Genomic DNA, 22933 nt, shown 5'->3' with positions numbered 1-22933 from the left:
AGTTTGCAGAGTTTCCACATTATATTATCAAATATGTTTGATTTTCAGTTTAAAATTATGAAACACATAAAGAAGTAGTAGGGTAGTTTATACACAGAAAAATGCAGTAGAAACTGTTCCTAAGGAAGCTTAGGCATTGGACTTGATTGAGGCCCAAGACTGGCTTCATAGGCTTGAATTATCAAGTTTTTCTCTCCACACACGATTTAATGAGCAACTGTCAAATCGCTACTTTGGTTATTGCGTTACCGATACAACCAAAATCAAAATCAGGTATGTTCAAGGAACAGTCTACATATAAAATCTAGATTATGTAAGTGTGGTTTTTTTTCCCTAGGTTTAAGTACTCCAAAGGCAGGCACTTCTATATTTTATAATTTTTACAATCATGTGGGCATAGGTATCTTTCTCGAAGCCATAAACATTTAAATGTTGAAAACCTCTTTGAGTGCAATGGAATGATCTGGTTTTAGTTATAAAGAACTTAGCAGACACTCCTGTAAATGTTTTCACTTAGTAAACTAAAACCACATATTGCAATATACACTTTGGGACATCATCGTCGACAAGGAGAATACTAAATTTGTGACAGATGCACTGCTTGGAAAAGTACCAGGAATACAATAACCTTTAATACTGTCTTTTTATTATAAATATAGTTTCAAATGTTGATATCAACTTGAATACAAATCTGGAAGTATTATTCTCTAAGAATATAAGAGTGAATTGAAATAGAATATGTTATTTAACCAATGGTTACATGGCAGTTGATTTAGAGTGATAAATTTCTTATTTTAGTATTGACTTTTAGATATCTGAGTGTGTTTTGTGACAGATACATTATACAAAATATTGCATAGCTGTATTAAAAAATGTGTGAGTTAAGATAATCCTCTTACGTTTGTTTATTCGCCCCCACCCCATAACATCAAGAGATTATTATAGGGCATATACAAGATAACATGGGGAGAAATACCAGACATAGTATGCACCTAAAGTAAAATAAATAAATAAATTTTTAAAAAAAGAAAAAACAAGAAATTACTTTTTGACTTTAAGTCTACAATCTTCAGATTTCTTTTAGAATTTTCATTAGAAACTTGCTTTGTAACCCTGACTGGAGGCCTTTGAGGTGTCACCATTTTCATTGTTCTGAATTGTTTATATCTCAGCAGGAATAATGACATGAATAGTTTGACTGTTGAGATGTGAAATCAGAGCAAACACTTGTCAAGATTTTTTCATCAAAATTAAATATTGCTAATTTTAAATGGGTCAGAGTAACGTTTTTCTGTATTTTGTTCATTTCATGATTTAAATTTAGATCATTTGATACATATTATGACAATTGGCGTATTTCTAAATCATCAAACCCCATCATCAAATAATATTTATTAAGCTTCTGCATGCTCATTGATCCAGAATGATTTCTATACAATAGCAGTTAAGGAAAGAACATACAATCCTTTAAAAACAAAATACCTAGCTTTTCAGCCAAACAAACTTTTATGTGTCTAATGGACACATAAAGAGAACAAAATTAATATGGCTAGATAGAAGTTATAGGATAGCTACATTTAGATATTAGTTAACAGTGTTAGATAGATTTAGATAACAGTGTTTCTTCACTACGCCCATCCATTTGACTCTCATTTGACTACCATTTCTAGTTCTAAAACTCTATATGAAATTTTAAAGATACTTTTGAATCATTAGCAGACACATTAAGATATATGGCACATTAAATTTTTATGATATACTTGAGTTCAGACCAACTGCTTTTAAATTTATTTCAATGTGAAGAAGGTGTGGAAATTAAAGTCAGAATTTGTATTATTTAGATGAAAGGAATGTAGCAATGAGTTTTGTAAAGGCACTGGTCATTGAAAGAAAAGGGAAAAGATGAAAATAAGGCAAAATAAGAATATAAAATAGCTGAGAGATTATACAATCATGTATTAACTCTTTCTGAGAATGTATTTATTATTATATTTAAGGCTCATTTTGACTCAGTTCCTAGTTAAAAGTTGGCTAAACAAAACGGTATATCATTTTAATGAATGCTTTACTATTCTTGTTCTTGTTGTTAAACCTATATTCTACCCAGGCTTTGCAATCCTGTTTTGTTACTCTTTGCTTCAGTCACTAGATGATACACAAAGAAAGGAAATTTTACGGCACTAACTCAGTTTTGGATGCTTTCGGCTGTGAAATGTGGAAGAGATTATTGAAACTAATATCTAAATGTAGCTATCCTATAACTTCTATCTAGCCATATTAATTTTGTTCTCTATTAAGAGGAAACAAAAGAAAAATACATATTTCTCTAATGAATTCAGGATGGGGCTAAAAGTTAAGTATTTATAGGTTTTTTCTTTAGTTTTTTACTTAAAGAAAACTTAGGGATATTTCTCACTTATTTTTTGAATGCTTAATGTGTCCGAAATAAAATACATTTATAATGAGCTGTTACTCTTTTACTTAGGAAGACAAAGTTTACCTATTAATGGGATCTTACATATCCTCATTTACTTGTGTATTTGTTTCCAAATACCTCCAAAGGTTTATTTTCTTTACTTTAAATTTTGTGTTCTCTAAAATAAGTTTTTATCTTTTTTGACATTCACTATACATCAAATTGAAGATGTCCATCAGTATCTTCTTCCTGAAAAACTAAGAGAGAAGGAAAAGTTGACCTTTGGTGACAAGTTTATGGTTACCACAACTGAGAACTGTTTGCAACTCTGTGTCCCTGTTTTACTGTATTTAAACATTCTTTGACATTTCAAATGATTGTTGAATTACATACAAGCATAACTCATTGTCTGAAACTATTTCTTTCTAGGTAAACAAGATTACAAAAAAACTAAACCTATTTTACGAGCAACCAAATTAAAAGCAGAAGCAAGGAAAACAGCAATAGGCATAAAGGTAAACCTCTATTTGATAAGTTTAAAATTTGATATGTGCCTGCCATTTCATTTTCTAAAACTGGATTGCATAAATGTTGAATTCTAAATGTTTTATGACATTTCAAAATCTAAATAGAATGCCAGACTTGAAGGTTTTTATGAAGAATTTACTTAATGGAAAACATCCTTCCTATTCCGAGATTTTTGAAGGGTCTTAAAATGGTGTCACTTAAGAGAATCAGTTATACTTAAAGTTGCAATTTATTTTTTCTCTAGCTACTGTGTGCATTATTCAGACATTTCAGTGATGTATGTGGCCTTAGTCAAAAATTTCTTTTGTTTTCAATAAATTTCATTTTATAGTTGTTTAAGCTGTAGTTGTGATGATATGTACTGAGATCATTAATACATGTAATTTTGCTCTACTTATCTTATTGTTGTCAGCACTCTATGATGAAATTATAATGACATTCCTAAACTTGTTCTTTCAGAATACCAGTGTTTTATCTGCTTAAGAGGGATAAATGCAACTGAGAATGATGTTAGCAGATATTAATTTAATGTGCTAACACAATGAAGCTCAATAAATTGCATTTACATTATTGCCCATGTCAATCTTTTGCCAGGTATTGAGAGTTGAATTAAACTATTAATAGAAGAATTAATTTGGCAACTCTACTATCAAAGGTGTAAAATAAAAACGACTAGTACATATATTTTATTTAAATATTAACATGTTAAAAGGAGATTTTGGGTTTTATCTGGCAGATGAAAAATCAATTTTTCTAAGTTATAGCCTACAGCAAATGCCAAGGTATTACTACCAAGCTGTAACAGCTGTTGAACTGCCAGATGATATGTTTGGTTGTTTTCCAGAATTTGCTATTATGATCATGAAACACTGCCTTCTTTTTGCTCCTGATTGCTGATTTTGATCAAGCATTGTTGTGTGATGCAGTATGTTTTCACAACATCACCTTTTCGGTGCTGTGTGTAGTTTGTAATGAAAAAAAGTAAATTGCCTTTTTGTTTAAAAGAAGGTTCATCTTTTGAAGTATTTTTCTAATTTCATGTGAAGTTTCATTCATTAAAAAAATTCTTTATGACATGACTTTTTAAAAAGCAGTGTTGAGTTTTTTTTAATGTTTGGTTACTTGATGACCATTTCTTGAAGTGAAAACATTGTCATTGTCCTCAATGGCAATATGTCACTTACTTTTATCTTTCACAATACAGTGGGACTTTTGTTGTTTTGGTTTGTTTGTTTCTTAGAAAAATGTGGGGAAACAAAATCCTCTTGTGGCACAATATGATGAGAAGTTAAATGTTAGGATTTGAGAAATAGTGCAGATATTTATTTATTCATATACCACCTTTCTACACACACATCTTTTTTACATTTACTCTCATAATTGTTGTTATTCTTTAAATTTGAAGAAGTAATAATGTTCCCAGGATGAGATGAGGTCTACCTTATAGTGCAATTATCTAGTATCTTTTTAAAAAACGCTGTAGAATTTACTAATCTTTCTATGAGAACACATTTTTCTTAGATTTTATTTAATATTTAAGATATCTACAGAAAACTTTCAAACTGACATCAGAGCATAGCTCCTTTTTAATAAGCTAGGATATCATTTTGATTTGTAAACCTGTGGAAAACAAAAACCTTAACCTTAAATATTGTTTACTTTACTTGAAAATTTGTGTGAAGAGCCTATTAAGATGATATGAAACTTTTTAGAATCAGAACCTTGAGGTGGTTTACATTTCAAATCCGGCATACTAATTAGTTCGCCCTGTCAAACTTTGATTGCCTTGTCATTTTGGCATAGAATTTTAAATAACAAAGTTTCTTTCAGCAATTGCCATTTAATGCTTTTTAATTTCCCCAGTGAGTGATTTTATTCATATTGATAATGTCAGAGAAGCAACTAAGGACTAATGAACATCAAACATGTTTTGCTCTTATCTAGTTGATACAGAATGACCATAATATTGTAATATCTTATCACTTTACTACATAGTCTTTTGAATGAATCATAGATATACTCTTCATATAATTCAAATCTATAGAAAATATGAACAGATACATGGATAGAAAAATAACAGCAATGAGAACAGCACTAAGCTCAGGATAAGGAGGCCTAGAATTTGCCCCTTCCTTTTGCCATTTTCTAGCTAAGTCTAAGTTGGCACAGTTATAAAATGGAAACTTTGCCATTTACCTCATAATGTTGTCAGAAGAGTTCAGTAATACACTAGAAACATTGAACATTGAATTGAACTCATAGAAGTCATTTATGAATTATTATATGATTGAGAAAATAGTTTTTTGAAATAGCCATTTCCAGTTTGTGGAAGTCTCTCCTTCAGCGTTTGTCATCGGCCTTAAGATACCTCCTACAGGGTGCATCGTGTTACCATATTATATATTACAAAATGTTCTCAGATTGGCTTTGGAGATAGTATTATGGATATTAGTGTTGTAAAGTTTTAAAAACATTACTAATTTTAATATCCCTGTATAAAGATCATATAAATTTCAATCAGTCTTTTATTACATATTTATAAATTATGAAAAATATCATAATAGTATAGCACCTGTGAAAAGAAAGATGAATAAGACATGATCATCTTGGAAGAGTTCATACAAGAAATCACTTCCAGATTTAATTACCGTATCAAATCAACAGTACTGATTGAGAAACATAGGCTAGGGACATGAAGAATTATACAATAGGGGCTTAACCCTCAGAGGCTTCTAGTGCTTTTTGTAAATATGTGTTTAGTAATAGAAAGTGTTTTGTGGGAAAAGTTAGCAATTTTCATATAAGATGTCAATACATTATTCTGAAATCTAGACTTGATTTCTACTGAGAAGGTACTTTTCATTTTCTGTGTTTTATAAATATAAAGAAAATGTCATAATTTATGGCCCAGTAATGCAATGAGTGCCACCTAAAAGCTATTTTCACAACTAAGTTTGCCATTTAGTTGCTGCTCGATTAGATTATTTTTCAAGAATTACAACATCACTAACATCAATAACTTTTTTCATAATGTAAATACCCATATTTTCTAGCATTTAAAAGGAAAGGATTTTTACATTTGTTAATGAGATGATTTTTTTATTTAAAAGGTTTATATGAAAAGCACAATTATAATGAAAGAATAAGGATCACAAATTTAGTTTTGTCACATAAATAAAATATTCAAGTGCCAACTAGATCCTGCCAGCAACCCCTTAGGATGAGCCAGCTTGAAATGTTATGTTTGTTCTTTTTGATTTAAAGATAAAAATGGTTAAAGGGGACAATGGCGTCATAAATGCCTATAGGTCGCTAAGTTATGGTTAGTGTCACCATTATCCTGCAAGCATTATTTTCAAATTTTACCATTGTTTCAACTCTCCAGACATTCAGCCTCTACAATGCTTGTCTCCTCAATGAAGAGATGATTTTTGAAGAAAATTATTTGCTATACATTTCCACCCAGTACCTTTAAGCCACACCCACACTATACATTGAAGAGATGTAATGAATTAATGGGTCTTCTGAAATTGTGTTCTATGAATATGCTCTATTTCCTACCCCTTAAAAGCCTTTTCATGCCTCTAGATGCTCTGAAAGTTTATAGTGAAATGATACAGAGCTGTTTTAAGGACAAGGAGTTGAAAAGCAGCAATTAGAATTGATTATCAATAAGTTACGAATCATGGCCTCCAATCAAGAGTACAAACTTAATTCTTGCATTAAGTGTGGGTGAATGGTGACTGCTGTTGAACAGTTTTGTTGTCCACTATACAGAACAGATGGAGTTTGCAGTTGTGTGTCACTTGTTCATTACATCCTCTTAGAATTAGTAGCTGTGTAACCAGATGGGTCTGGGAGCACAGCTGTGGATATAAGAAAATAAATGAAACCTGTCTGATGCTGCCATGTCCTTTTGAGATGCCAAAGGGTTTCAACTGCAAGAAAGAAAAAATTCACTTTCCTTTGACATTATATGGGTATATTAGATTTAAAAAATGAAATCTTACAAAAATCTTTAACCTGAGTTTTTCAACCTCTTGGTTTTTATTAATATTTATTTTCATAGTTTGGAAATCTAAATAAATGTTATGAAGCTAAACATCTGTATAAAATATCTGTTTGTAAATTCAACATTCATGTAAAAATTTCATGGTGGTTATAAGCCAAATTCATTTTAATGTTTTTAAAGTTAATTACTACTGACTTTATCTTCTTGTGAAGTGTAAACTATATTCATTTAAATGTAAATGAATTGCTTCTCTGTAAAACAGTGCGAGGTAAAGGGCGTAATACACAGTAGAAATTAGAATATAGTATTAGGCCCCTCAGGATACTGAACTGGCACTTTATTTGTTTGTTTGTTTGATTTAGCCAAATGATATGTTAATATTAAGAAAGTTTCTGGAAGGTGTACACACAGACACATATATACATACACATACTTTTTGAGAGATAATATGATTTTCATCACAATATTTGAGTAAATTTTTAATTGGTATTTCAGTATAGTTGATTAATCCACATCACATCACAAATGAAAAATCTGGACTCATCCTTCACAGCTGTGATACACTACACTGTATCATGATTCATGAGTGAAGAGTATTCTGTTTTGTTCCCCTACAATATAAACTATAGACTTTAGAATTTAAAAATTAGAGTTTCAGCAAAGTCACTTGTAATGAGAATGTATACAGAGATATAATCTAGAGACCAGTTATAACTGTTTCTTTTCAATGAAAAGGAATAATTTAACAAATCTGTGTTCAAATGTTTTCATTAATACCAAATGTATTGAAGCAACAAAGTTAAACACACTCAAGTAGAAAATAGATCAACTGTGTAGATACAAACTGCATTGCTTGTATGGAACATCCTGATATCCAAATTATAAAAATATGTTAAAATGATAAATTTTATTGTTACTATTAGGAAAAAACAAATTAGCTAAAAAGAATAATACCAATGACTCACCCACTGATGTATTTGCCATTTCATTGGGACTTACCAAGTACGAAACAAGTATCTTAATGGCAAAAAGTGGTAAACAAAAAGAATATGATTATTAGGTACAAGTTACTCATTCTAAACTGTGGAATAATATGCTTGTTTTATCTGGTGAAACTAATAAAATTAACCAGTCTCTTTTCAGCAATTTCAAGTCTGCTTTTTTTTCTTCCCAGGAAGTTGGCCTTGTACTTGCAGCTATATTGGCACTCCTACTGGCTTTCTATGCTTTCTTTTATCTCAGACTCACCACAGATGTTGATGCTGATCTGGACCAAGATGAAGATTAGCTAAGCAGCAATCAATGCATGAAAGGGAAATAACTTTATGAAAGCACGTTTTGGGACCAAAACTTTCAATACTGAAACTGCAACATTTTTAATTCTCTCTGCTGATATTTTCAGTTTGCAGAATAAATAGTTGCATAGGTTATCAAGAAAAGACCCTTATCTAGCAATGCAGTAGAATATGTGCTCCTGGATACTTTTATATGTCATTCTGCTTTGACAGACACTCTATACATGATACATTTAGATGAAATGGAAACCAGACCCTAAATTTTTCAAATGTTGTTGCCAATTTGTGTGTGTAATTCCATCACTTACAGAATTACTAAGTCTATTTTTGTTCTATATACATCATAAGTAAAAGTATATATTCTTATTTACAGAAACATATTCAAATCACATTCAGAAAGAACAAAAAGTCATAGGAAATTTTTTATTTTACAACAAAGACCCTCTCTCTTTCGACGTGTATCATTAGAGCGACTATCTGCACATACATCTACAGTAATCTTTTTCCTTCTTTGCCAACTGTTCAGTGCACATGTGCTCCATCAGAAATGGCACCTGGATGACAGAAGCTCAAAGAGTCACATATGTCTCTAAAATAGAGTTCTTTTCCTCTTGGGCTGTCTGAACTGGTGTAAATAGAAAGTTCAGTTGATCTTGATTTTAATTAACTTATTACTCTATTAATATAACCTTGAAATTCTATTTTAATTATGTCATTCTGGCTGCTTGTAGTATCAGTTTGCCCCTCTTGTTAGGGAGATATGTAACAATCTGTTATTTAATTGTGCAGTCTTCTTCACATAATAGTAATAGCAAAAACCCTACCTACTCAGAATCATCTTCTTAGATTTTCTCCTAAATCTGAATGATACAATTGTTTTATAAAATTACATTTTGTCTCTTGAGAGTTAATCAATTAGAACTCTTTTAGGGAGAAAATAAATAACAGAAGAAAATATATGTCTCATATTATTTTCATATGTAATTATCTGTTTATATAATTTTTCAATGTATTTTGCATTTGTGGGAGCATAATGACCTGTACATTCAATATTTTTACTGGTAATTCAATTTTTAAATGTATTTTTACAACATGTGAACACATAAAGCTTAGAAACTGGAAAATACCTGTCTACAGAAAGTTATTAGCTACTACCTTATGTAAAGATGCATAGAAAATGAAATTGTTGGAAACATGTGCACAAAGTGTTTTATATTATATACTTTGTATTTATGAAGAATAAATAAAATATTAAGATTGTTTTCATACTAGCCAAGAGAAGAAATCTTTGGGAAATATCCGAGGAGTATAGAGGGCTTTATAAGCACTGTTTCTAAAAGATATTCTTTGGTACTTTTGCAAAAAGTCGAATGTGACTGTAGCATTATGTTCTGTAGAATTTTTTCAAGTAGCATAATTTATTTCATTGGTGTGAAAACAGCCAAAGGTTCCAATATCCTCACAAATCATTTATGCCAAACATCTGAGGGCAAAATTTAGCCAGTGTTATTTACTAGACTCCTCCCTTTGAACTCAAACTCAAGAGACAGACCAAGAGTTCTTATATACTCACCACAGCGGACCAATCCAAGTGGCATTTTTAGGAAAGGTTGCAGCATTTAATGCCATGTGGTATGTCTGTTCGTCAAGTGGGTGGCAAGGGAATATCCAAGCTGGCATTTTGGATATGATGGGCCTTTTACTATCCTGAGTGACATGCCACATGTCAAGAAATACTGCTTTCCGCCCCCCACACCCATCACATTTACGTGAACAATTTTCATTTAGTTATTTCCCTTTCCATATGGTGTTAAAAACAGTCATATTAAATAAAGATTATTTCTGGTTTTCAGTGGTAATTTAAATGAAAGGGTATGTAATAATTGCTTATTAGATACTTATCCAAATGAAATATAACAGAATTTACATTATTTAAAATAAGTGATTATGCTCTTGGAAATGCTTGAAAATTCATCATCCTGAAAAAAACTTTGCTATTCTGTTTCACCCTTGAGGTGTTTTTTGGTGAAAAATGTTTTTGATAGTAATAATTATTAGTCTAAATACAGTATAATTAGAGGCAAATTTCTTTGCTTAGTTTTATTAATATCCTGTGTCTACAGCTAGTCCATTCGTATGACTGATTGATTTATGATGGCTCCGGAGAACCATAAATTTCAAAGGCTAAACTCTCTGATTTCAGTAAATAGCAGGTAAAGTGACACAATATATGTTTACACAACACTGTTTCCACGAAATGCAAATTTTGCAAAACTCACATTAACTGGGAAGCAGCCAACCCTCTGTAGAGAAATCCCAGATTGAAAGTCTGGTTTGAATCTTTGAAGACAGAAAGGTGATATCCGGCCTGCTGTTTTAAAGGGACCACACTTTTGAATACCGAGTGGTGTTTGGCATAAATCTGAGACTGGCACCAGACACAAATTTTAGACATGGGTATTTTCCCTCCAACAATTCACTGCTCAGAGTAATTCAGAAGACAAAAACAGAAAAAATCGTAATGATTTTTTAAATGTTAGAATCTATTTGTTAACTTACTCAGCAAAATAAATTTCAACTAATCCAATAGACTTAAAATATAGCCTATGGAATACTGTGATTGAAGTTTGAAGGCTTGCTGGTTCTTATTTTGCATGTAAGTTTAGACAGGGTAAAGAATGTATAAATTCATTTAAGATGAGAGAGAGTATTGTAAAAATATAACCTCATCTAGAATTTGTTTAAAAACAAACAAAAGCCTATTTTAGTACAAATGTAGGGTGGGTTGTTGTTTTAAAGTGGCAAAATACTTCAAGATTTTCTATCTTTTTAAAGACAGAAGAAATACTCTCACCCCAACCAGTGACTGTAAGATCTTGAGAGTATGTTCTTATTCATTTCTGTAATTCCGGTAGTGTAGTCATCTCCATATAAATTTAATAAATGCATGTTAAAATTTAAGTTAATGTCTTTTAGTCCTCTCAGAGTCTGTCACAGTTCTTTGTGTAAAGTAGATGATCAAAAATTGTTTGAATTTAATAAATAAAAATTAAAATCACAATAGCAATCAACTCAGTGTTTACCATTTGTGGTCCTTGGTTGTACTGGGATATATATGTGTTTCATCCTGAGTCTCTTTAAGATCAAGACAACTAGCATTAAGGTCGCTATAAAATAGAAACATTGCTCTTTTCTAGGGAATCAAATATGCTATTTTTATCTAAGAATTTATTAAAAACTATACCCAGCGTCTGAATTCAACTTAGCATGCATTTTCACTCCAAATGAAAATAGAACTAAATTTTCATTATAATGTTTATGTGACTACTAAAGCACTATATTTTCCAGGTTCTAAAATTATATAGTCAATGATAATTCAGTAGAGCAAATTGTGTGACACATGAGCCTCAGAAATAAACTTCTAGAAATTAAACGTGCTCATTTTAATGTATTACATCCATAACATAAAGTTGTTGAGCCAGAGACTACCTAAGATAATTTTGTATTTTCTCCTTGCCAACAATTAGACTTCTTTACACTTACCTGGGGCTTCTCTGGAAGATTCCTACCACTTCTCCCTTAGCAGCACTGCCTTCTTTTATTAGAATTGCTCCAATGCAGCCTGGATAGAATGATGTTTGCTAGATTTTGTTCCACTTACACTATATTTAGAATCAGTGCAACCCACAGTAAAAAAAAAAAAAAATTGTAGCAGATGAATTCAACCTACAGGAACATTCTTACCATTTTGTTCATATTTTAACTATAAAGGTAAGTATAACAGGAACTTGGAGAGTCATGTAAAGAACTACACCAGTGTGGAAATATCCATAGTGGATCAGTAATTGAGTTAAAACAATTGAATTATATCTGCGTTCTGCATAGTGCCTCCTTGTTATACAGTTTTTCTATCCCTAGCAACAGATATGTGATTCTTATTTCAAGAAAAATAAGAGACTTTACATGCCAGAAGATTTTTTGATGACAGTACTCCCTCCTATTCTTCATTTTTTAAAACAACAACCAAATTGGTGGGGAGGCAGCCAAAATTTGAGGTACCAATGCCTCTCGAACAGATGTCGCACCATTATTTTTTAGCTCGTTTAGATGAATAAACATGTTAAACTGTGAAGTATTACATTTTAGATTTTTTCATTAAAAAAAGAGACAATCTGTTTACTGTCCTAATTGAGACAACAATCCTTGTGGTTGCCAGTTTTGGCAGTCATAACAATGAACTATAAATATTTGGACCAATCAAGTAAATGGTGACTATAAAGGCTATAGCATGTGTAAAGTTCTGTTTTCACGGGCACCCATCTTAGTATGGCATTTTTTTTTTCCTGACTTCTTCAAATACAATTGTTTGTGTGAAACTGAAGTTTCATGGTAAGCCTAAAAGAAATTGATTTCAATATCTAATTTCTTTCTAGCTTATCATCCTTTTTAGTGTTCAACTATCCATCTGCTTGTAACAAATTGCTTCTGCAGTTGCTCTATTGAATGTGACAAGGCAGGTCTTCACTGCATTCCCTTCTAGGTATGTCTACGATAACACGAAATTTAGAGGCTTTTTCTTTTCATATTTGTATAGTGAGATTGAAGATATTTTGAAAGTCTCTTAAATCACAGCAATTTTATATCTAAAATAAGATTTTATAAACAATGTTGGATATAATTCTTGCTGTAGTGGCTATGAGGTGGAGTTTATCATCTTAGCGCCTATTAGGGTGGTTTACATTAAACAGCAGTGTGGTAGTTGGTAGACTAAAGAGAAATAACCCATACATGAAAAATAATTTATGATGCTACCTCCCAAACATTTGTGATCCAAATAGAGAGTGCCCTTCTAGGTATCTTAAGAGTGGTTTTGCTCCCTTCTCTAACTCTTCAACTTCTGCCCTATCTGCCTCAATTCTGAGTTCCAGCCAGTCTCTGCTCTCAGTGTTTTTTTTTTTGAACCTCACTTCTACTTTAATAGTTTAGCACTCTCTTGTACTTAACTATGTACTTACTGTATTAACCACCTCTACCCTTTTATTTAGACTCGTCATTGCTCCTCACCTACTTTTCCCACTGTCTCTTACTTCTCGCTTGCTTTTTTATCACTATCCACATGTATTACACAAAAGTAAAGAGAATAATGTAATAATCTCAATCTACCCACTACCTAGTTTCAATAGTTATCAGTATCTCCCCACTCTTTCACATATTTTCACCATTTTTTATACTGAGATATTTTAAAGCAGACTTCAGATATGATGTCATTTTACTGTAAATATCTCAGCATGCATCTTTAACAAGAATGCTGGTTTTTTGTTTTTGTTGTTGTTGTTGTTTTGTTTTTATATAACCAGGAAGCTATTGGTAGAATTAAATACTTATTTCTTAATATAATCTAATACTGTCCCTAATTGTTTCCAAGATGTCTATTTACAAGAGATTTTAAAATCAAGGTCCATGCTGCATTTGGTTGCATGTCTCTTAAATTTCTTTTATTCTATAAAAAATAATCCAGGCCATTGACTTGCTGAAGAAAACAGGTTATTTGTCCTTTTGAATGTCCAGTAATTTAGATTTAGTACTTTTCATTGTGTTATTCATTTTATTCCTCTATTTTTTGTATTTTCTATAACGTGATTATGAGATACTAGGCTAGATTAGATTAGTTTTTATTATTGTGGCTTTTTATTCTTAAGCCTAGAGTATTTCATAGTACTTAACTAGTTACATAATATTTCATGGTCTCGTTTGTGATGCTAGACTTATCAGTGAGTTGATGTGCTAGTAATGTGATTCTCTGCAAAATAAGGTTTTTCACCAACATCATGTTTCCTGGATTCACTATCTCATTAGGCATTGCAAAATGGTGATTTTCTGTCATTCCTTCAGCATTTGTTAAGTGGAGTTTTGATTTTTAAAAATAATGTTATATATAAACTATTTAGTCACCCAAAAATACAGCTTATCCAGGAGAGGAAGGATATACTTGAGTCTTTCCCTTTATTAAATTTCAGAGTAATGAGTTAACACTCCCTAATGGCTACAAATGAAGATTTGTCATTGCTATTGCTGTTGCTGCTTTTATTATTATCATATAATTATATATTTCATATATATGATGTGTTTCACCCCATTGCCATCATCATTCTTTTCAGTACTGAGATGAGAATTCAATTATCATGCTTAATATTAGAAGTATTCTCATTAAAATCATGACAGTTTAATGCTTTTACATTGTTTAACGTTTTTATGAAAGCAATAGCCAGCGTAATTCAGTTTTTAAAACAACAGGAATACATAATAAATATGGCAAAAAATGGAAAAACTGAAATTTTAAGATTACATGGTTGACTAGAAAACTAAGAAAATATTGTATAAGATTTATATAACATGTTTCTTTAGATAATATGTAATAATAGCTTTGTTTTGCTCTACATAAACATAATAACTAGAATAATTACTTAAATATTGTAATAGAAAAATGTGTTTCACCATTGCAATTAAAATTATGGACTATGTAGAAAAAATCAGCAGAAATATATGAGTGCTCATTGATAAAATGCTCTATAAGATAACATAATGAAGTTTTAATTAAAAAGACACCAACTGTCTCCCTGGATGGGAAGATTCAATAATATACAAATATAAATTTTCCTCTATTTTGTAAATAGAAATAGGAACCTTGATCTGTAATATATTAAAGTATATTACAAAGTTATAGTAACTAAAGTAATGTCATAGTCAAGAAAAAGTAGATAGATCAACAGAAAACAGAAATGCAGTGTCCAGAAACAGATCTAAATATATTCATTTAATGTATTATATATGTCATGCAGATGGAAAGATAATTAATTAAATGTATTGGAACAATTTAGTATCCTTTTAGAAATTAAAAGATTCCTATATCATGACTTAAAACAAGATTATTCTGGTGGAATTTATGATTTCTATATAAAAAATGAAAACATAATATGTATTAGAAGAAATTACAGGTAGACATCTTTAGAATCTTTTTGTGGGGAAATTATTTCTAGGCATTGATTCATGAGTTAGACATCATAAAGGAATTACTGTTGGCTTATAACACATTAAATTAAAATCTAACATGCAGCCTGGTACTCAGTGTTAATTAAGGATGTGAAGAAACAATCTCTTTCACTTGCTTGAGGGAATGATAATCTCACACACTTTTTGGAAGGCACTTACGTTTCAAAAGCTTTAAATTTCATATATACTTTAGAAATTCATATGACAATAGCAGTAGTAGGCAAAAATGTATTAACCACATTACTGTTTATGACCCCAAAAAAATTAAATAAAAATGATGTAAATGTCCAATTTAGAAATAGGTGAAAAAGCAATTATAAAATATTAAATATGATGCAATTCTATTTTGTTTAAATATACCCGTCTCTGCATGCTTAACTACTGGGAAGGAACTAGAAGGAAGATGTTCTACTGAGCTACAACTTGAGTCCATATACCTAGATCTGCCTGCCAGTTTCCATTACATTCTTCTATATTCATTCAATCATTCAGTATTCACTCATTCATTCTATATTTATTCGTCCAATAACTCTTGCACTTATTAGATGCTAATATGTCATCTGTCTGAATTCCACAACAAAAGCACTATGGAAAAATATTCACTGAGAAATTGAAGAACACTTCAAAAAGGAACTGATATTTGAGTTTATTCATTGTTCATTCAAAAAATATACTTACTGAGCACTTGCTGCAAAGTCACTGTTCTTTGTGCTTGCAACAAATCAGTGAACCTTAAAAACAAAAAAAACCTACTCCCGTTATTATGTAATCTGGAGAGATGGTGATTGTTTCATCAAACATAAAAAAAAAAAAAAAGGATGAGACAGTATTCCAAGTGAGGGAAAGCCTCACTTGACTTTAATTTTCACAGTAATTATCCATTTATATATGTGATTCTCCCACTGGACTCCAAGATCCTTAAGAAAAGAACTCTGTTTACTGCTGTATCTCCAATACCAAGCACTGTTCCAGACCCATAATAGGCACACAGTAAATATTTTTGAATAACTAAGTAGTATACTTCATTCCCTAGAACAGAGTTTCTTGATGTTGGCATTATTGGCATTTGGGGCCAGATAATTATTTGTTGTGGGTGTCTGTCCTGCACATTGTAGAATGCTTAGCAGTACCACTGGATGCTAGTATGCAGCTAGATGCCAGCAGTACCTCTTCCGCCTGTTATGAAAACCAAAGATGTTTCCAGACATTTTCAAATGTCTGTGGGGTCCAGAATCACCCATAGCTATACTGTTGAGAACCACTGCCCCAGCACTATGAAATCATATGAAAACTATGGAACAATTCCAGCGAATATAATGTTGAAATCGGGAAGAGTAGAATGGGACTTCATCTTCAGTTACTTTGAGTCTTTTATTAGAAGCATTTTATTTTATTTTTTGCCCAAGCCCTCCTAATTCTATACTATTTGTTGATTCAGATCCTATACTGACTACCGTGCTTGTGAGGGATGGGGGACATCACATGGAACAATCAGAGATGTCTGCATTTAACCCACCTTGCCGGTCATATCCCTAGTGGTACTGCAACCTTGTTTTGTTTTCAAAAGAAAAGAGGAGAGACTTTAAGATGTTGCTTTTATCAAATAAATAAGCTAGTGTTTTTTCAAGAAATTTTAGACACACTCTAAGACAAAACTCCTAATGTAGTTTTTTAAAAACCTTTTTTTAATGTGAGATTTTTAATACCTAACATCTCGTCTTGAATTGTAATCCCCAGATGTTGGAGAGACCTGGTGGAAAGTGATTGGATTATGGGGACAGTTTTCTCCATGCTGTTCTCATGATAGTCAGTGAATTCTCATGCGATCTGATGGTTTTATAAATGGAAGTATTTCCTTCACTGACGCGTGCATTCTTTCTCACCTGCTGCTATGTAAAATGTACCTCTTCTCCTTCTGCCGTGATTTTAAGTATCCTGAGGGCTCCCCAGCCACGCGGAACTGTGAGTCAATTAAACCTCTTTTCTTTATAAGTTACCCAGTCTCGGGTATGTCTTTATAGCAGTGTGAGAATGGACTAATATAGTAGCTAAGTAATGTCTTAGAAATCAACATTTAATTCTTAGAGAGTTTTTGAAACTTTTCTCTGTAACTCTTTTTGTGGATGCGCTAATTATGTCTGATCTCCATTTTCTCTTCATTTTGTAATCTGAAATTATTCACATATAAAAGATGCCTATTATATATATATATATATATATACCTGTATGTCAGTGAAATAATAAAATGAATAAAATGAATACCCTTGTATCCAGTGCCCAGCTTACCAACATTTGGTATTCCTTGACTATTTTAATTTTTGCCATTTTGCAGTGTGTATAAAAATATTTCACTTTAAAGTTTTCATTTTTTGATTATTGGTGAAATTGAACATCTTTACATATGCTTTATCCATTTATATTTTCTCCCTGTGAAAGCTCTGTTTACATTTATTGCACATTAAAAAATCTTTTGTGCTTTTAAAATGAGTAAGAATTACTTATATCTTGATATATTCTAATACTAATTTTTCATCAGTTACATGTGTGTATTTGTGTGTCACAAGTACACTATTAGAATTTGTGTCTTACATTTTCACTTTATTTGTGTTATCTATTGATAAACAAAGTTCCTGATTTTAATGTAATCAAACATATCCATTTTTTTTTAATATTTTTAACAATTACTGAGATTTAAAGAAAGACTTCTTGCCCCGGGGTCTTGAAAACATGTTTGTATATTTTCTTTTACAATTCTTTTTCTTTTACATTTAAATCTTTAATCTCATCTGGTATTGATTTTGTGCATGGTGTGAAATTTACTTTTTTCCATTGGCCCAATAATATCGCAGTGAGGCCTACCCTGTAAAATCATAACTTCTTCACCCACCCTGGGACAGCTCCCCTTGCCCTGCTTTAATTTTCTCTCAAGCACTCCTTACCACTTGCCACATTCAGATGTTAGTTCTATGTTTCTTGTCCCAGTACCATTTATTGAGTTGCTCTCTCCTTTTCATACTGACTCCCTTTCCCACTTCAGCTAAACATCAAGTATAGAGGCTGCGATCCGGACTCTGTATTCTGGCTCATGGGACTGCTCTGTTTCATGATCTAGATATTTCACTGTCTATCTCTGTGTCATCACCACATTGTCTTAATAACTGCACTGTTACAATTGTCTTCATATTATACGGCTAGTCCACCACCTCATTCTTCAGAAGTGACTTGGTTATTTGTGATTGTTTAAACTTCTATCTAATATTAGAAATAGTATTTCTAGTTCCCCAACAAACCCTGCTAAAAAATTTACACTGAAACTCCGTTAAATCAACTTGATGAAAATTATCATATTTAATATATTCAACCTGCAGCCCAGTGAACATGGTATCTTTCTCTATTTATTTAGGTCTTAAAAAAAAATGATTTAAGCAAAGCTTTAGATGTTTCTTCATATAAGTCTTGTAACTTTTTGTTGGAGTCATTCAGATTACTTTTAATATTTATGTATGGTAAATATTTATTTTTAAACTATATTACCTATTGGTTGCTAGTGTATGGAAATACAAAGGACTTTCGATCTTATAAAAATAATATTATTAACTAAGTTATTAATTCTAATCCAGAAGATTCATTTGAATTTTGTATGAGGACATAACAATGCATTCAGGTAATCATAATTTTCTTCTTACTTTCCATCTCTAGTACCGTTTATTTTCTTCGATTCTTAGAGTTTGATCTAATAAGTTCAGTACCTTATTGGATAGAAACTTTGATGGTGAGCATCTCAATCTTGTTCATGCCATATTCTGCAAGTCTTCATGCAACTTTCATCTCCTTAGTGAGGCCCACCCTATTCCCTGTTTAAAATTGCAAATCCCCAAACATTCTGGGCCTTCCCAGTCCTCTTAGCTGTTTTATATTTCTCTGTAGCAGTTATTGCCATTTGACATAGTTATATTTCATGTGCTAGTTTGTTATTTATTTAACACCACCATGAGTCATGGACTGCATTTCTATCAAGTTATTTAGAGCAAATGATTGAATGAATAAAAATATATTTATACCTTATGCTGCCAAGTTCTTTATTGTTACACATAGTTTTACCATTGATTCTCCATGGATTTCCAAATGTGCTATCCTGTCATCTGTGAGTAAATAATGTAAGTTGTTCCTTTCCAATTCTTATGTTGTTAGTTGTTACTGCTTATCTAAGAACATTGAGTAATTAGTGCCACCAGCATAATGTTAAACAATTACAGAGATAGTGGCCATCAATACTCCTGATCTTACTAAGAATTACTGTGTTTTACTATTAAATAAAAAGTTTGCTTTACTTTAGGACTGATCTTGTGTGTGCCTGAGTGTGTGTGTGTGTATATATGTGTGTGCTGGGGAAGGAATATATACATATATCTAGTCAATGGTATTTAATTAGTTATTTATCAATTATATAAAATACAAAATGGATGAAAAGTTATCAAATTATCAAATATGTATAATTTATGATATATAATTTTAAAATTATATATAATTATACAATATACAAATAAATGAATATATAATTGTGTATGAGCATTATAATTAATAAAATATATAACATTCATTATATAATTTTACATATATAAATCTGTATATATTTTATATAAATATACAATATATAAATACATAACTTACATATAATTTATGAATATATAATATAAAATCATGAATATATATATCCAGTGTATGTTTACATTAAAGAAGTATCCATACATTTTTATTTTCTAAGGTTTACTAAAATAGTTGTTGAATGCTTTAATCATGTATTTCAGCATCTATGGAAATAATCACATTATTTTTCTATGTGAAAGTCCCACTATAGGGAAGCATTTTGTAATACTGGACTATCCTTGCATTATTGGTATAAATCTTACCTATTTTGCTGTGTTACTTTTTTATGAGGTGCTGTGGTCTGCTAATTATTTTTTATTATTACATCAAATTCACATATGATATTGTTCTTTACTTTTTTGATATATTTTTCAGAAGTAGGCATCAATATCGCACTTGCTTTATAAAAAGAATTTGTGTTGACATTCGTAACTATTACATCTTTGAGTTGCAGCTTTAAGCATTATAGAGTATCCTTAATGCCTTTGCCCTGAATTCTGATTTTTCTTATATGAATATTGCAGTTTTTCCTGTCTTATTGTTTAATTTTCCTGCTACATCTTTTCCCATCCCTGTAATTTTAGCCTTTTTGAATCACTGTATATTGTATGGCCCTCACATAGAAAATAAAGTTGGGATTTGCTCTGTGAGCCAACTTGAAAATTTTTCTTGTAACAGATGAATTAAACCCATTCTTATTTTTTGATGTGGCTGATATGTTGGTATCCATTCTGTATATAAGTTTGTATTTCTGCTACTATGTGTATTTTGTTATATATACCATGTTTCTCTGTTTGGTGCTTCTTTGCTATTTAAAATATTTTGGTGTTTTTGAAAGTGTGTAATTTTATTCTAATGGTTACTTCAGTATTTATACTTTCTAGTGCCCTTAATATACTTTTTAAATAAATTACCTTTTACTATGTGGACTGTAAATCTTACGTTATACTCTTTTACTCTCATCTATTACTTATGAAACAGCCAATGATCTTATTCTACTTTCTCTGCAGTTTAATTTTTCACCCTTGTAAGTAACTTCATCTTATTGCCTATGTACCTTGAATTTTTTTTGTCTTTAAATTCTAGTTGTTTTTCTAGGAGACATCTCAGACTTCCTCACTTTTGAGTTTTCCATGCATACAGTGTAGCCATCAAATATGTAAAAATAAGGGTTTATTTAGTTCTGAAAGATTTTTAAGATTATAGTTTTATATATTAGTTATATTGCATTGCTTTATTTTTCTCCAGAGACTTCAATTATATGTGCATTAGACTTTTTTGCATATCTTTCATTTCAAGCATCTTTTGACTCTTTTATTTATCTCATTTTATTTTCTTTGTTGTTTTTCTGCTTTTCTTCATAGTCCCTTATTAAACTTTCAGTAGAATCTGTTATAAATCTGGGCTATCTTTTATTCTTTATTTCTGAGATGAACTTGTCTTTTCCTTCAATTTCTTTACTAAGGTCAATCAACTCTTACTGCATTACTTCCCCCTTTTTCCACTTACATTGTTTTAAATTTCTGATTCTAGCACTGCCACGTATGCACCTATGCAACAACCTTGCATGTTCTTCGCATGTACCCCCAAACCTAAAATGCAATAAAAATAAATAAATAAATAAATTTCTGATTCTAGTTTATATCTACCTCAATATCTACATATCTATATGTAATTTCTAAAAGCTTGTTTGAGGATTTTTAAAAATTAAACTTGAAATTAAGCTGAACTCAAAAAAATTGTGTTAGACTCTTCTTTTGTTTCCTGGGAGTTTTTTTCTTTTTTGACAAATAATATTTCAGTGGCTGAAGTATTTTGACTTAAATTTTCTGTTTTCTTCTTCCATTAGCTCTGTATGGCGTTGGCTTGATTTTTTTCTTATTTTCCTATTCCTGGACATTTTAGGGATAAAGTCCTTAGCCCAGAAGTTCCAGCTTCTGTCAGTATAGTGAGGCCATTTATTTAATGTTATTATGGTAAGGGAGAATCAAAGAACTGGCATAACTTGTTACTGTTGAATTTTTGAAAGATCCTCAATAATCTCTTTTTCTTTCTTGTTTATGCTACATCATCAGGACACAATTCTTTCTCTACTTTTATGATTCTTTCTAAGAAGGAATGCTTAACAAAGCTACTGGCTCCTTTAATTCTACTTACTTTGAAACATCTTTCCTATACCCAGTGTTGTGAACTACAAGATACTATACCCAGAGTTTTGCCACTTAGTATTGTATTTTCTTTTTCTCAGGTCTCTGCCTTGTCTATGTGCTCCACTGTTTTATCATGTGTCTTAAGTTTCTTCTTTCTTTCTTTCTCCACCCACAGGCTGACAGTTGTGTCAGGAGGTTTGTTGTGATGTGATGTTTATATCTGTATTTACAGACAAGTTGATGTTCATAGAATTTTCTGTTTCCTGGTAAGACTGCAGTCCTGAGTCATTTGTAAATTTATCTGAACTGTATTTTGATATTATCATCTGTGGGGAGAATTTCAGGAGAGATTCAGGTTCAGGAGGGCACCGTTATCCCCAGTCTCAGAATTCACTTAGAAAGAGAATTTTGAATCAATCATTTTGCAGGTTGACCCTATGCAGTAAAATCACCTTGGAATTGTTTTCTATAGAATTTTTATGTTTTGCATTTAAAAAGTTTTTTGAGGCCTTATGTTGTATATCCATAAAGAACTCCATACTTTATGTGAAAGAGGTTCTTATACTTTCGATTTTCATCATACTATCTGGTATAATAACTTACATATGATAGTTTCTCAATAAATATTAATTATTTGATTATTAAGAGTATTACTCAGCTATTCGGGAGACTGAGGCAGAAGAATTGCTTGAACTCGGGAGACAGAGGTTGCAGTGAGCTGAGATCACACCATTGCACTCCAGCCTGGAAGACAAGAGCAACACTTCATGTCAAAAAAAAAAAAAGACTATTGTTTATTAAAACCATTTAATATAAGAAATTGGAAGCAAAGCAT

The 22933-nt window shown here is 31.2% G+C and overlaps 1 protein-coding gene across 6 annotated transcripts in view; it reads left to right on the top strand.

The window, feature by feature from the left end:
* The window catches only part of TRIQK (triple QxxK/R motif containing), a 248048-nt gene extending 236726 nt beyond the window's left edge, over nt 1-11322 (top strand). For all 6 annotated transcript variants that reach the window (XM_064384358.1, XM_064384359.1, XM_012476519.2 and 3 more), the window contains 2 exons: nt 2846-2931; nt 8131-11322. In XM_064384358.1, the coding sequence (XP_064240428.1) occupies nt 2846-2931; nt 8131-8244 (200 nt within the window). In that variant the 3' untranslated portion in view covers nt 8245-11322. The remainder of the gene's footprint in view (nt 1-2845; nt 2932-8130) is intronic.
* Nucleotides 11323-22933: the final 11611 nt, after the last annotated feature.

This window comes from Aotus nancymaae, unplaced genomic scaffold (genome assembly GCF_030222135.1).
Source record: "Aotus nancymaae isolate 86718 unplaced genomic scaffold, 86718_ANA_hifiasm-v0.15.2.pri h1tg000036l, whole genome shotgun sequence".
Taxonomy (NCBI): domain Eukaryota; kingdom Metazoa; phylum Chordata; class Mammalia; order Primates; family Aotidae; genus Aotus; species Aotus nancymaae.
The sequence above is the reverse complement of the archived record's forward strand: the minus strand, read 5'-3'. Positions and strand labels throughout refer to the sequence as shown.